We start from the raw sequence: 14,663 nt of genomic DNA on the forward strand, positions 1-14,663 counted from the left end.
GTTTCTACTGGTCAGAAAATTTTATTTTTACTTTAACCCCTTAATGATCGGTTAATTTTCAAGAAAACAGTCATAAAAGTGCCTATTTTTTTTACTTTTGTATTTGTATTACGTATTTGATCAGTGCTGCATCTAGTTTAAAATAAACTAACTATCTACAATTACCTTAAAAATATCCTGGTACTGCCCTCAGGTGTGTAAAATGAGAAATAAAATGTTTTCCGGGCAAAATAAATTAATTAGTTGTATTCTTATTGGCGCGTTACCTCTGAACTCTCCAGCCCGTCAATATCACGGGGATGAGTAATAGCGGGCAAAATCTCACCCCGTCATTTTCACGGGAGCGAGAAGGAAGGGGTTAAAAAGCAGGGAAAGTTACAATTTTTTCTGCGAAACCTAAAAAACTCCTACGTCATACCTGGAAAATAACTGGTCTCAAAATTGTCATTGACGGTAATTAGTAATTGAAATTCAAGTTATATTATTCTAACATCTATTACAATTATTTGTTGTAAAAATTTCACATTTTGGTCCAACTTTCGTGCTTTCATCCTCATTCAATGATATTTTTTTGCTCACGAAAAATATTTGACGTTACAAGTAAAAAATTGAAGTTTTCTGATGAAAAAATGCATATGGTCTGGATTTTCATTGAAGTATTCTTAATATACCTGGTAAAGTCAAGGATTTATTATAAATTTTTTTTTTTTTGTGAAATCGAGTAGGAACCCTGAAAAAATGATTGAGTTTGTATTGTATTGCATTAGGATCTTATGTAATTCATAAAATTTGTTACCTAATAGTATATTCTACTTATTGATAACAACTTTAAAGATATATTTATAAAATTAAAAAATTTAAATTGAGGATTTGTATTCCATTAAGATCTAATGTGATCATTAATTTGTCACTTAACCATTTGCTACTTATTATTAAATAACAGCTTAAAGAATATATTTCTGAAATCTAAATAAGAAAACATTAAGAATTTGTTTTGTATTAAAATCTAATGTAGTTAATAAAATTTGTTACCAGATGTGTTGTATGTCCTATTGATACCAGCTTATTGGATATATTTATGAAGTAAATAAAAAAATTAATGGACTTGTATTGTATTAAGATCTAATGTAATTAATAAAATTTATTACCTAACCATACATGCTACTTATTATTGGTAACAGTTTAAAAGATAGATTTCTGAAGTAAATTAAATAATTAATGGGTTTGGTATTGCATTAAGATCTAATGTGATTAATAGTTTGTTACCTAAGCCTATATGCTGCTTATTTTTGTTAACAACTTAAAGCATATATTTTAAAACAATTGAAAAAATTATTTTATTTTGCAGATTATATAAAAAATTCAATTTAATAATAATTAATCTACTAATTACTTAATTAGTCAATGTATTTTGTTATTTTATTTTGCTTTTAGGCTGTTCTTTTGATGCATTTCTTTTATTCAATTATCTGAATTGAATTTTATTTGAATTCAACACACTGTTTTAAAATCTCTTCACTGATGTGAAATTTAACTTTATTTTGATTACTTATATGGTAGGTTGGAATACAAGTGAGTAAACTTGAACCAGCTGAAAAAGAAGAGGCAGCCCAAAACACCCTGAGAAACTTTTTTAATCAAAAAGACAGCTCTTCAAAATCTATTGTAAGAAGTTATAATTTTGTTATTCTGTTATATTTCTATTTTATTGTAGTCCTCCAAGGTGTGGGTGATTATGGGATTGTCTGCATAAGTTCTAGGCTTAAAAGGTTACCAACAAGATTGCCCTGCAGCATTAAATGGCATCTTATAGGCAGACAATTTTGATAGCCAAAACTGGAAAATATACAAAGTTTCGAAAGCCCTAAAAATATTGTTCCACTTGAACAGTGTGTCGTTTTCCTTTTTTTTTTTTTTTTAAGTGCATCATTCTTAATAACCCTAAATCATCATCTGATCTACTGTCTTTTTCTTTTTGTTTGTAACATTTTATTGCTAAAGTAATAAAACAATGTAAAATTCGAATGTTTCACGAATTTTAGGTCATCTTTTATATTGTAAATATCCATCAGTTATGAAACTTTATTTTCCAAAAATTTTAAATTATCTTTGAAGACCACAGTTCTAATTTAATATTGTTATATTCTGAATAATAATAAGAAAAATTTATGTGGTTGACGCCCAATTGCTTAAACTCCATAAGCAGAACTCCAAGATAAAAACAGGAACAAATTGGTCAGAAAATAAGCAATCATATATTGAAATAGTAATTATCTACAAATATTATATGTCCAGTGCTCAAAAAAATAAAGGACCACCCCAAATAACTTTTGATCTAATGATCGGATCTTCACATTCTAGGAATCAATCTTAATAGTTTGAGGCGGTGACCTCAAATATGCTAATGATCTAAATATGCATGGTAAAATACAAAATTTAAGTGAAACTTGTCAAATAGTTCCTTTGAAATCAAATTTGAATAAGTTGTTTATGTAAAATTCTTTTTCTCATGGAACTGTTCACCCTATTTCTCTCAAAGTTTTCCTTTTGCCGTGTAAAGTTACCTATTTTAAAATTATGTTAAAAATTGTGTATCTTACGATTCAAAACTTTTTCAATTATTCTTAAATAAAAAATAATAAATATTCACCAAAATTTATTTTTTACCTGGAATTATCATTGGATAAATGAATTTTATAATGTGCAAAAAAAAATGTTCATTTCGTTTCAAAAGCTCGCGAGATATGGCGAATTACACAAAAAATAAAAATAACATTATGCAGTTCAAACTTAGGATTGCTCTCCTGATCAAGCTATGTGGACCATACTTTTCCAGTTTGCGACTATCCGCTATATTTTGGAGGTGGGTAGCTTGAACCTGCTGAGAGAAAGGTCTGGTTTATTCAGGGAAAGTACATTTGTGTCTGATTTTGTAACTTAAAATATTGTCTGCTTTAATTAATCAGCATATTTAAGGTCACCCCTTAAACCATTACAATTGAGTCCTTGAACCTGAAGAACCGTTCATTGGATCAAAAATTATTCAGAGTGTGGTTTTTTGGTACATTGTATAAAACTAGTATTTTAGATGAAACATTTGTGTTTGTACACAATTCAGTAGCTTTTTCCAGAAAAGATTTTTAAAAAATTGCCTTTAATTTCATCTTGTTATTTGCTAAAAAATGCAAAAGCTGTGTACAAAAATGCATCTACTAATGCTTGTACGTAGGAAAAAAAATTCAGATAAAAAAAAAATTACAGTACTTGCATGTTGGCCTATTCATGCTACTTTTTAGTTTTTGAAGGAAAACATTTGAAATAAAAGTATGTAATGTATTGAGTATAAAGATTTAGTAATAAGCAAACACTTATTTTAGATCCAAATTTGAAGTTGAAAGTTTAATCTCATACATTTCATTTATGTTTCCAGGAATCAAGGTCTCCAAAAAAATTAGAAAAAGCACTTAAGACACCTGAAAAGAACACAATAAAACATTTCTTATCGAAACCGAAGCAAAAGCTGTCTTATGACATAACAGATTATGATCAAGTATGTTTTTTTCCTTCCATTTGTTATCTTAATTGATTTTATGCATATCATTTGCAATTAAAATTATTTTTTTTTTTATGTTTTAAAAATTTCCTAAGCATGCTAACTTATTTTATAGATCCCTATTTTAATGCAAAAATGGGGAAAGTCATATATTTTTTTTAATTGAGAATTCTTTTTTATTATCTTAGTATGATATGTTAACTATTGTTCATTTTTAATTATTTTGTTTGTTATTCTTAAAATTTAAGTTCCATTAATAGAGAAAGGTAAGCAATAGTGAACAGTGTTGTAGTTGTTGTAGATAAAAATTAAATTCTAGTATCTTATTGCTGTTACATATAATAGCTTTTAGTCTATTTTTCTGCATTCATTAATTTACTATATGTATCTTTTATAGCTCGATCAGAGTGTTTTAAATGCTTTGCCAGAAGATATAAAGAAAGAAGTTCTTGAAAACTGTTCAAAACTAGCTAAAAACCCTGTAGTATTGCAATCTGAGAAAGCACCTACTTCTTCTAAGTGTGTTTCAACCAACGTTTCCAGCAACAAACTTGGGCAGAAAGAACTAAAAAACCCAACAATCATCACAGGACATGAGAACAAACCATCCACTTCAAAACAATCTTCATTAATAGAGATTGAAAAGAAAAATGAATTGCCAAAGAATCAAAACTTAATTAAAATGCTTGCAAGCAATAACAGTTCAAGTAAAATCAAACCTCACAAGAAAAGAGTGATTGAATTTTTTGTGAGTTTTTAAAATTTTTTGTTAGCTTTTATAAGTTTTTATAATTATGTTATTCAGTGTTCTCCTTAAGCGTTTTAAGTAGGGCAGCTCTCGCTATCTGTCATTTGATCCCTATAAATGCACCCTCTTTGCCCTGTTTGTAAAAATTAGCCGCCATCGCTTAAAAACACTGCATTTTTACTCATATTCCATTTAAATTGCTGAATCTGCTGAATTTAAATTCATTGTTGCATCGTCTGTTATTCATGATTGTCTGAGACTGTAAACTATAACTTCTGCCTTCACCCCTGAATGCTATAAATTTAGGTCTGGATTTTATCACTGAATAAAATTAAAAAAATTATTATTTACTCAAAATTATTTTTTTCAGAGACCCTCCATGCCCAAATATTATACTCTACCAAAGAGACATTTTACTTCTCATTAGGATTTAATTATACGGCTAACTAGCTTATGTCAATTGTTTATTGTGCAACAGACATATGTTATAATTTTAATCTTGCTGAAGTTATTTTAAATCAGTTGTTTCAGTTTCAACTTGGTTGTTTCGATTTTAGCTGAGTTTTTCTAAAATTTCTTTTTTAGTTTTAAGCGTGGTTTAGCCAAGACTCTTGCATCAGAAATTTACATTTCACTTAATAGTTATTGCAAAAATCTGTATTTTGTTTATTAAATTCAATTTATTCAACTATGTTACTGTAAATTTTTTTTAAAGGGGGTCTTATATTTCTTTTAAAGTATATATACTAGTAACAAAATAAGTCATATTAATTAGTCAATTAAGATTATTCTTATTTTACACTTAATTAAAATAGTTTTTTTTTTAATGTTTTCAATACCTAATTGTTTGAAATTATTTTGGCTTAGAATTGAACTTGTATGTATGTTTTTTAGATCACTTGGGGTGAAAGGGAAAATAAATCTCTTTCATCTAAGCCTCTCAAACAGGCTAGTCTCGGTGGTGCAGTTGAACTTGATGATGTCAGGAAACTTTTGAAAGAATGGATTCTAAATACACAAAGTTTGTATACTCGCTCTTAAATCTCCATTTCATGAAATATGTTAATATATGAAAAAGCAATACTATTAATATTATTATTTTTGCTGTTATGGCAAATTTATCAAACGAAACAAAATAATGATAAACAGAGAACATAATTGCAGTCAAGACAATTTGCAATGTGCAGCAAAATTTTATAAAAAAATAATATAAATTTGCACTATTTGAAAAAATTTCTTACATAAATTTTTAAAATAAAATGTCTTCCTTATGAAATGAAAAATTACTTTTCTTGTAAATAAAAATAATTCTAAATTATTTTGAAGCATTGCTGTTAAATTTAGGTTGATAACATGGCTCATTTCCCAATTCAACTCTTTTACCTTTAGGTTTTGTTTAACACCTTTATGGGGCTTGTTCACTACAAAATTTCTTTTTTCCCCCCAAGAAATAAATAGATTGGGTTGTGAAAAGTTTAGGTTTCTGTAGTATCAGCGGTTCGTGAGTATGGACTTAATGAATAAATACCAAGATTAAACTTAATAACATTTATTAAAAATTAAGAAAACAAAACATAAACAAGTGAGCTTAAGCCGGACAACCTTGCTCGTTGCCGGTTAGAATATTAATTACTACTTTTAGGAAGGAGAAAACTACCAAAAGCAATGCGATGGCAGCGCCATCTCTGAATCAAAACAAATAATAGTCAAAATGATAAATTCTGGTATCACAGTTTCAATGCTTAAAGGGTGTTAATATTTTTGCATGTTTTTCGGCAATACATACTACTTGAATAAAATATTTTAGAGTCGGAAAATTGTATTTACACGTTTGCCTACTCTTGTGTTTTGTAGAAAATTATATTTTTACATTTAAAGGTGTAGCAAAAATTGCATTTATTGCTCCATTTAATAAATTAAATTTAAAATTATTTTTTACCACCTTTGCATTTAGTTAACCACATATATATGCAAAACCAAATATACATTAAGAGACTACAACTCGAAAATACTTGTCCGCTGTCCGGAGCAAGTCTGTATTTCTGTTTGTTTATAATTTTCTTGAAGAATGCAATGCAGAGGCAACTGTATTTGATTTAGGTATCTGTCTGGAAATAATAGTAAGGCACAGATATGCAACTGTCGTCTTTGGAGAAAGTTTCCTTGCATTCTAATGCTTTCTAATTTTATTCTGTAGCACCTTTGGAGGAAGATATTGAAGAATTTAGGCAGTTTTTATTGGACAGTATAGATCAGGATCTCTCTAAAGTTTCCTTGCTTTTGAAATATTTTTACAGGTTAGATGTTACTTGTTTTTAAATTATTTTTGTTCCACAAAGTAGTGTTTGATATGATTAGTGATTTTATTTATTACAAGCATGTATATTCTCAATATTGTTTAAAAAATGCTTATTTCACCTTCAAATTTCTTTAAACGTTTAGAAGTATGTATCTTGAAATTGTCCTAAGTCACTAGAAAGTGAAGAAATTTTAGCAAAATTTTATTTTATACCATCTGATTTCTTTTTTATATGTTTCAAAAATTATTATTAATAATAAAAATTCCAAGGATTTAAAAAATAATTCTTGGACTTAAAAAAACTTCTGAAAAGTTTGGTGGCTGTAAATGTATATAAATATGCGCCATATCAGGAGCTGTGAAGTATAAATTGATGCTCATCAAGCTACATATTTTTTTTATTGTAGCCAATAGTATAATCCACTTGTGACTTTCCCTGCATTTGGTATTTCACATTATATAAATGTGATTTATTAGTTAATCAAATAATACATTATTCCAATAATTTAAAATTTCAAGCCCAAATAAATAATCTATGCCAGTTTTATTTAACTTATGCAAAATATTATATTTTAATTGAAAGTGAATCTTGGTTAAAAATTAATTATGAAATTGCAATCGGTATTAGACTGTAGATGATTATTCATAAATGATAAAATTATTATAAACCCTTTGGGTTTACTCACCAATTCCCTACTTCGGATTGCATCATGGTTAGATCCAGAAAAAATTGCCTCAGAGCAAGATAATCTCAATGGACCAATAAAATAATATTTTTGAATAAAAAATATATTTTATATATTTTAAAGTATTGAAAAGACTTAATCTAGCTACTTGTAATGTAAATATATATGCAAAATCAGTATCTTTCAAATCTAAAAGTGTCTTTGTTTTTGAAAAAGCACCCTGCCCTTTTTTAATTTTAGAGAGATCTCTGATATTACTTACAGTTAGAAGAACAATGAAAAATTGATTGCCAAAGAGATTTTTTTTTTTTAAGGAAAGAAAAGTAGACAACCTTTAAACCATTGACGGGTTCTTTCTAATTGATATCACGGCGATGGAAAATTCAGCCAAAGAACTGTCAAAATAGAAAATATCTTCCCAAAATATTGAATTAAATGCTTTGCAAAAGGGAATTTCAAGAAAAAACACCTAAAATTAAGAAATTTGATATTTTTTCGAAAAAGAAAATTTTTGTCGATTTATTTAGCAAATGTAAGGTTTTCAAAAAAGTTTTTAAACAGTTAATAATTGCTTTCTTTATTCAGTTCAATTATTAATAATATTTCCAAGCTATTATTTAATCACTAAAATATACGTTAATTTCATACGTTAGTTGCAATGGAAATATTTGTGATAGAATTAAACATGCGAACACAAGCAATTCTATTTCTATGAAATTTATGTATTTTTAAAAGCAGGAGAATATGTAGTAAACTAAAAATTATGTATTCTCGTTAATTTTTTTAGTTATTAGTGTATTTTTCTGTGAAAATAAGAATTACATGAACCCTATTCAAAGATAAATTATTATAAAGGTAATATAAATTTTAAAATTTTGTATAAAAGTAGTTTTTTTAAAAAGTAATTGTGAAAAACGTTAAACTTTCTGGATTTTTATTTGTTTAAAATTATATTTTTTATATGTATCTAAACAATGTTATTAGTCTTTTTTAGTGTAATTCATTTCATCCAGTTTTTTCTAATTATTTCCAGTGTTCTGGAAAAAATAAATTTCTTATAAAAGAAATCCTAACTTTGATTGTTACAGATTTTTATGTTTTATAATCCTGTACTCAGTATATCTTAGAAGAAATAAATCTGATTGTTATTCCCACATTTTCCGCAGTTTGAAGTACCTTTGTGTGTGCAGCAAAATATTTTTATTTGTTTAGAGATATTTTAAGGTTTTAAAATATTCTAGAAATAGAAGTAAGGTTTTTGCTGCCGTGAGTGTGACACCTGTTTCTTTAACTGTTAGAAATTTATATATATTGGAAAAAATGTCAACAGTTTGCCAGGAATTTAAATATAATTAATATTTTTGTGAAATGCATACTAAAAATAATAGATAAATAAACTGAAAACAAATAAGAAATTTAACAAAAATCAAACTTAGAAAAATAAATTAATGTTGTAGAAGTAAAATTAATATAATTAGATCTTCCGTCTTGAAATCTCATTTTTTCAAAAAAGTCATTTATTTAATATGTTTTTATTTGCTTATATATGATTGTATATTATTTGTTGTCCTTCAAAATATATATTTAAAATTGTTTTGCATAATAATGTAAATTTTTTTAAAAATCAATCATAGATTAATTTTAATATAAAAACAATGTTCTTTGTAAAATATTATTTTAAACTTCGCATATTTGTGATTTACAAAGAATTTTTTTTTTATCTTTAGGTTAGCTTGTTCGCATGGTTTAATGTGGAAAGAAGCATATTTGTCTATTCTTTCTTATGTTCAGCAAAAGATGCTTCAAAATTTTGGTGCTATGTTATCTGCAAACAGTGATTTTCCAGCCTAAACTTTGATGAATTTCCCATTCCCAATAGAGCTTAATTTTTTATCTGTACATTGTTATATTTTTTAGATTAAATATTTTTTAAAAATTCACTTTAGAATTTTTTCATGAAATTGGATATTTTTTGCTGATATAATTTTTTTTAATGTAGAGTGTTCCATAATCGCCACTCTTAATATACATTTATAGAATCCTTATAAAAATGAGGTTATTGTGTAGAAAATAATTAACTTAAAAAAAAAAAAAACTAAAAATCTGTCAATGCCTTCACTTCAGGGTTTTTAATCCTCTTTCAACTTCTCTATGTCTACTCTAGCTATCAAACAGGTTTTAATATTTACAGTTTCCTTTTCCTCAGTAGTAATTCATTAGATTTTGATAGTGTTACTCTTTGCCTAAATATAACTTTGCTTCTCTCTTTTTTTACTCTATTTTAGACAAAGATTCTAAACATAAAAGTTAGGGATGGTCATTGCAAAAACAGTGTATGTAACAGTTAAGTTAGTTGGTAAGTTTAAAATGCGCAATTAAATATAATTATAGAAGAGTGATATAAAAGCTAGAAATTCTGTGGTTATTAACTAATGGTTTAATTACCTTCAAAGAATGAATCTACTATTTATTAAAAATTATTTCACATAGTAAAATTTTAAACTATTTTTTACAGTTCCCTAACCCCTTTGCATTTAATTGTACTAAATATAAACAATAGATATTTGTAATAATTGAAGAAAACATAAAAAATTTAAGATGAAGTGAATAATTGAAAATGTGACCTAATTATAAATGAGTTAAGTTGAATTAATAACAAACTCAAAACATTTTTCTTTGTTAAGTTTCTTTGTAAGAGTGAAGCATGCACAGAGACTTATTCATTTCTATTTGTCAGATGAACGCATTTTTTCAAAGGAGAAATATTCTCATTAAATATTGCATACTTATTTTTTAGCATAATTCACATCTGAAAATGTTCAAACACCTTCTTATGGAACTGAAACGAGCTTCTTCAATTTGATTTCTTCAAACCTGTTCGATGGTGACCATTTCTTGTTTAATATTTTAATTGTAACATTAAGTCAGTATCGGGTTGCTCCTTAAAGAAACTTTTATTTTTTGACAATTTATTTTTATGAGTCATAAGCATATATGGCAACGTTACTTTTAAAAAGTAATGAGTAAAAAGTTCTTATTTTACAAAGTAACGAGTAAAGAGTACAAGTACTAAACAAAAAAAGTAACGATTTAAAAGTACATTTCTAGGAAATCGAAAATTCAAAGTAACCTAAAATTTTATTGAATAATATTCTTATGTTCTTTAATGTTTTTGCAAAATTGTTGTTATTTATTTAATTATGAAAGTTATGAACATTAATTTATTTTTAAATTCGGAAGAATATTATAATATAATTTTATAATATAATCGTATAATATAATTTTAAAATCAAATATAATTTTAATATCAAACTTTTTATGGATTTGCACGAAAAAGAAATTTTATCTATTGATTTTAATTTTTAGTTTATTATTTTTATTTATTTAAATTNAATAATCTTAAAAAGAAGAAAAAACGATGAAGTAATACACTAATGATTATTTCCAAAATGAAGGTAAGGTAAAAATCTTTCAAAAAAGAAAGAAAAATCCTAAAATCTTAGAGGGAAAAAAAAATTTTTTTCTTCAAAAAATGAGGGGAAGATTAATTGAATTTCGTTCCGGTTTTCTGATTTCCGGATAACGGGTTCTGTACTGTACTAGTAGATTGGACCCTGTGGTTCTGTTCTTTCTTATGACAAAGCTCGGCAAAATCATTACTGTGGAAAGTTTGGCTTTCCTGTTATCGATACAAATCCGACAAGGCTTCTCTAGATAGATCAAGCCTATCTGTACAACTTATGACACATCATTACTGTTTCAAGAATATTAAACTGATTCACTTAACAATTGTTAAGCTATTTCTGACATCTCATCGCAAAAGGTATGTGGCCAGTTAGTTTCTAATAAATCTGATTTTTCGACTAAATAAAGCCGAAATTCGTAGTTTGTCAATTGAATTTTGTTTCAGCAACATAAGGGTGAAGTCCTAGTAGATGTTACCCAGTGGTTCTGTTCTTCCTTATGACGAAAATTGGGCAAAATAATCACTATGGAACAGGTTGGCTTTCCTGTTATAGATACATTCAGACAAGGCTTCTCTAGATAGATCAAACCTATCTGTACAACTTGTTTCAAGAATATTAAACAGATTCACTTTACAGCAATTGTTAAGCTATTCCTGACATCTTACCGCAGCAAAAGGTATGTGGCCAACTAGTTTCTTATAAATTAAGAAATAAGTTACAGATTCTGGAATAATTAGATTGCAATTCTGAAATTTTTAACAGCATAAATCTATTTTTGATTGGTCCCATTAAATCAGTTCTAAACTCATAGATAATATAGTACGTGGCTGCGATCTATAAAGTTATCTATTCAGCTTGAAGAATAATGTTAAAAATTTTATTAAGGTTTTTTGTTATGAGTATTTGTTTTTGAATTTTCTTATTAGTTACGACAGCTAAATGAATACATTAGTTATTTTTTTGTGAAAAAAATATATTTTATAAATATTCATTTGCCATTTGTATATATAATAGGTGCCTATATGTTACTTTATTTTTTACAAAATTGATAGTCCTGTGGACAAAAAAAGTTGGGCAATACAGCTCTCAATCAACACCATTTATAAAGAAGATAGAAACGTACTGTGATATCACCATCATTGGGTGCTAAACTTAACTAAATAAGGTGCTCTGTTATTTTAGGATTAAATCAACGCTAGAATTAATTCTGCGATTATTTTTAAGCATTTGAGTTTTACGTAATTATTTTGAATAATAATATTTAAGTCAGTATTGTCCAATTGTTTATTTTAATAAATCTAACTTAATTTTTGCATCAATTCTAAACCTGTGAATTTCAATTAATAAGCCTAATTTTTTTGGAACAAACCATCTGTAATACATTAGATGATTTTGTTACTATTTAATAAATTATAAGTTTTTTAATTACGTAAATATTTTATTAATATAATTCAGTTGTCTAAATATTGCTAGAGATTAATAATTTAGAGATAAGATTATTATATATTACATCAGAAAATTAAATTTTTTAAATAATTTTTAGTTGTTTTATAAAACTATTTTATTTATTTTAAAATTTAGAAGAAAGTAGCTAAAATTTCCTTTTTAGATATGTAAGTAGCAATGCTTGATTGTCTTTTATTCTATGTCTACAGTTTATAAAAAATTTTATTGTTCAAAAAGTTAAATCTATTAAGTAATCATAAAAAAATAAAACTATTATTGAACTATTTAACAAATTTATGTTCTGTATTCTTATTTAATTCTATTTCGTAGATAAAAACAATTTACAAATTAAATGTATATTAACGTGAGATTGTAATTTTATCTTATTTTTAAACTAATTACTAAAATATGCAAGATTGCTAAAATAATTTCTTTCTATATCAAAATAATCGTAAGGGCCGAAGCCGCTGATCTGGGTGTTCAACACGACATTACATTTTGTTATCCTGTTCAAAAACTATAAGATTTGGACACTTCAAATTATAAAACTGTGTGAAAAAAGTACAGGAATGGAACATTTGAGAACAGTTAACCTCATAGGAAAAAAATACCATGTTCGATTGAGATCTGCAGCCTTTGAAATGGAACTAAGGAGTTGATTTCGATGTGCTGAAAAAGCTATTTTTATTTGTGAGCTTAAAACAATTTCTTTACTTTAAATGTTAGCTATTTATTTATGAGTTCCTTATTTTATAAGCTTACACTTGAGTAGATGTCAATGTTTGACTAGAGTAGTAGCAACTGAAAAAAAAAAAGGCTGAGAAATTATATGCAGCCGAATGAAAAACGAGTAAAATAATTTCTCATTTATTTCTTCACATTATCTACATTCATTAGGTTTAACTTTTTTTTCCTCATAATTATGTTTCAAATCCAGGTAATTATTTAACCATTAACAAAATCTTCTTACATAAAGCTACAATAATTATTTATTTTGATAACTTGTAGAAAATATAGACTTTTAAGGATATAAAACGAAAGCAAAGCATTTTTGGGGGTTGGCAGACAGAGCCCCCGTAGTATTCTAAAAATTTTTAATGTAAAGCTCATATTATCTTTGTTTTAAATTCTTAGTGTTTACTTGTGTTATTTCCATTGTTATATATTGTAGTTTTATCTTGTCTCTGCTCTAACAGTTTTCTTCAAGATACATTGTAAATTTTACTTTTTAGTTCATTAACTACTGATATTTTAACATATGTCCAAATTTAATTTAACATATGTCCAAATTTAATTTAATCAGGGTTGGAGTTTTTGCCAGCAAAAAGAGATTTTTGCCAGGACAGTGGCAAAAACCAAATTATCTAAATTGCTGATTAAATACTATTACAAAATACTTGAAACAAATTTAAATCAATCATAAGGAATAATAATTTTGATACATTACATGAAAAAATTATTTTTAACATATTAATAATTAATATAAGGGTAATAATTTTTAAAAGATTGAAAGTTTTTGATCTCTTTTCATTTTAGAATCCTAAAATAAATGTTTTTTTACAAATAAATAAATATTATTTATTATAAAAAATTATTATTTGTACAATAATTAACTACACATGTTGATAGATATTTTATGCTTTAAATTATAGTTATATTAATTTAAAATAAGTTCATTTCACTGGAAAAAAGAGAATAATCACAAATTTTCCAATCAATAATGATTTAACCTACTAAAATGATATATTATTACATTATCATTTAATTTTTTTGTAATTATTTATATTCATAGTATATATTTCAATTTTAGGAATAATTTTGTATCAAAAATGTGTTTTTGTCCTCTCATCTTGGAAAATATAGGTTTTTGCCTATTTGCTTGGCAAAAACCTGTTTTTGCCGGTATTTACCATGGTTTTTTCCACCTGAGGCAAAATCTTGCCAACCCTGAATATAATTATATGTTTCTCAATATTTCTTTCAGAAAACTAAAAAGATATAATGGGTTTAAGTTAGCATTATTACAAGTTAGTTATTTGTAATGCTGAGTCCACGTATGCTTGGCAATTTCCTGGAGGTGAAATCTTAATATTTTAAATTCAAGGTGATGATTTTTTTTTTCTTCTACTTTTTCTTTTTAAGAATAATGAACATTTTATAAAAAATATTTTTCATAATTTTATGGATGAGAAATGTGATATTGATTTAGCATGACATCTCATTTCACAATGAAATAGGATAATAACAGAATTCATAAAATATTTCATTTGATAAAAACTTTGAGTTGTTTAATTGCCATACTGTTAATCTTCTTACCAATGGCTTGCAATTTTCATAGAAAATTAGGACCATTATCTCTCCCTTTTTTCGGATTTTCAACTCTTCAAGGTATTAGGTTAAAATAAATGCATATGTAGTTTGTGTATAGAAATAGTTCAAGTGAACAAATTGATAAAGAATAAAA

General features: G+C 26.2%; 1 protein-coding gene across 4 annotated transcripts in view; it reads left to right on the top strand.

The window, feature by feature from the left end:
- The window catches only part of LOC107453451 (Rev1 DNA directed polymerase), a 29,134-nt gene extending 19,908 nt beyond the window's left edge, over window positions 1-9,226 (top strand). For all 4 annotated transcript variants that reach the window (XM_071178393.1, XM_016070286.4, XM_043046841.2 and 1 more), the window contains exons 12-17: window positions 1,561-1,665; window positions 3,431-3,550; window positions 3,951-4,301; window positions 5,196-5,322; window positions 6,499-6,598; window positions 9,014-9,226. In XM_071178393.1, coding sequence (XP_071034494.1) covers window positions 1,561-1,665; window positions 3,431-3,550; window positions 3,951-4,301; window positions 5,196-5,322; window positions 6,499-6,598; window positions 9,014-9,137 — 927 coding nt within the window. In that variant the 3' untranslated portion in view covers window positions 9,138-9,226. The remainder of the gene's footprint in view (window positions 1-1,560; window positions 1,666-3,430; window positions 3,551-3,950; window positions 4,302-5,195; window positions 5,323-6,498; window positions 6,599-9,013) is intronic.
- The last annotated feature ends 5,437 nt before the right edge of the window (window positions 9,227-14,663 follow it).

The sequence above is a fragment of the Parasteatoda tepidariorum genome, chromosome 3 (genome assembly GCF_043381705.1).
Source record: "Parasteatoda tepidariorum isolate YZ-2023 chromosome 3, CAS_Ptep_4.0, whole genome shotgun sequence".
In the NCBI taxonomy this organism is placed as follows: domain Eukaryota; kingdom Metazoa; phylum Arthropoda; class Arachnida; order Araneae; family Theridiidae; genus Parasteatoda; species Parasteatoda tepidariorum.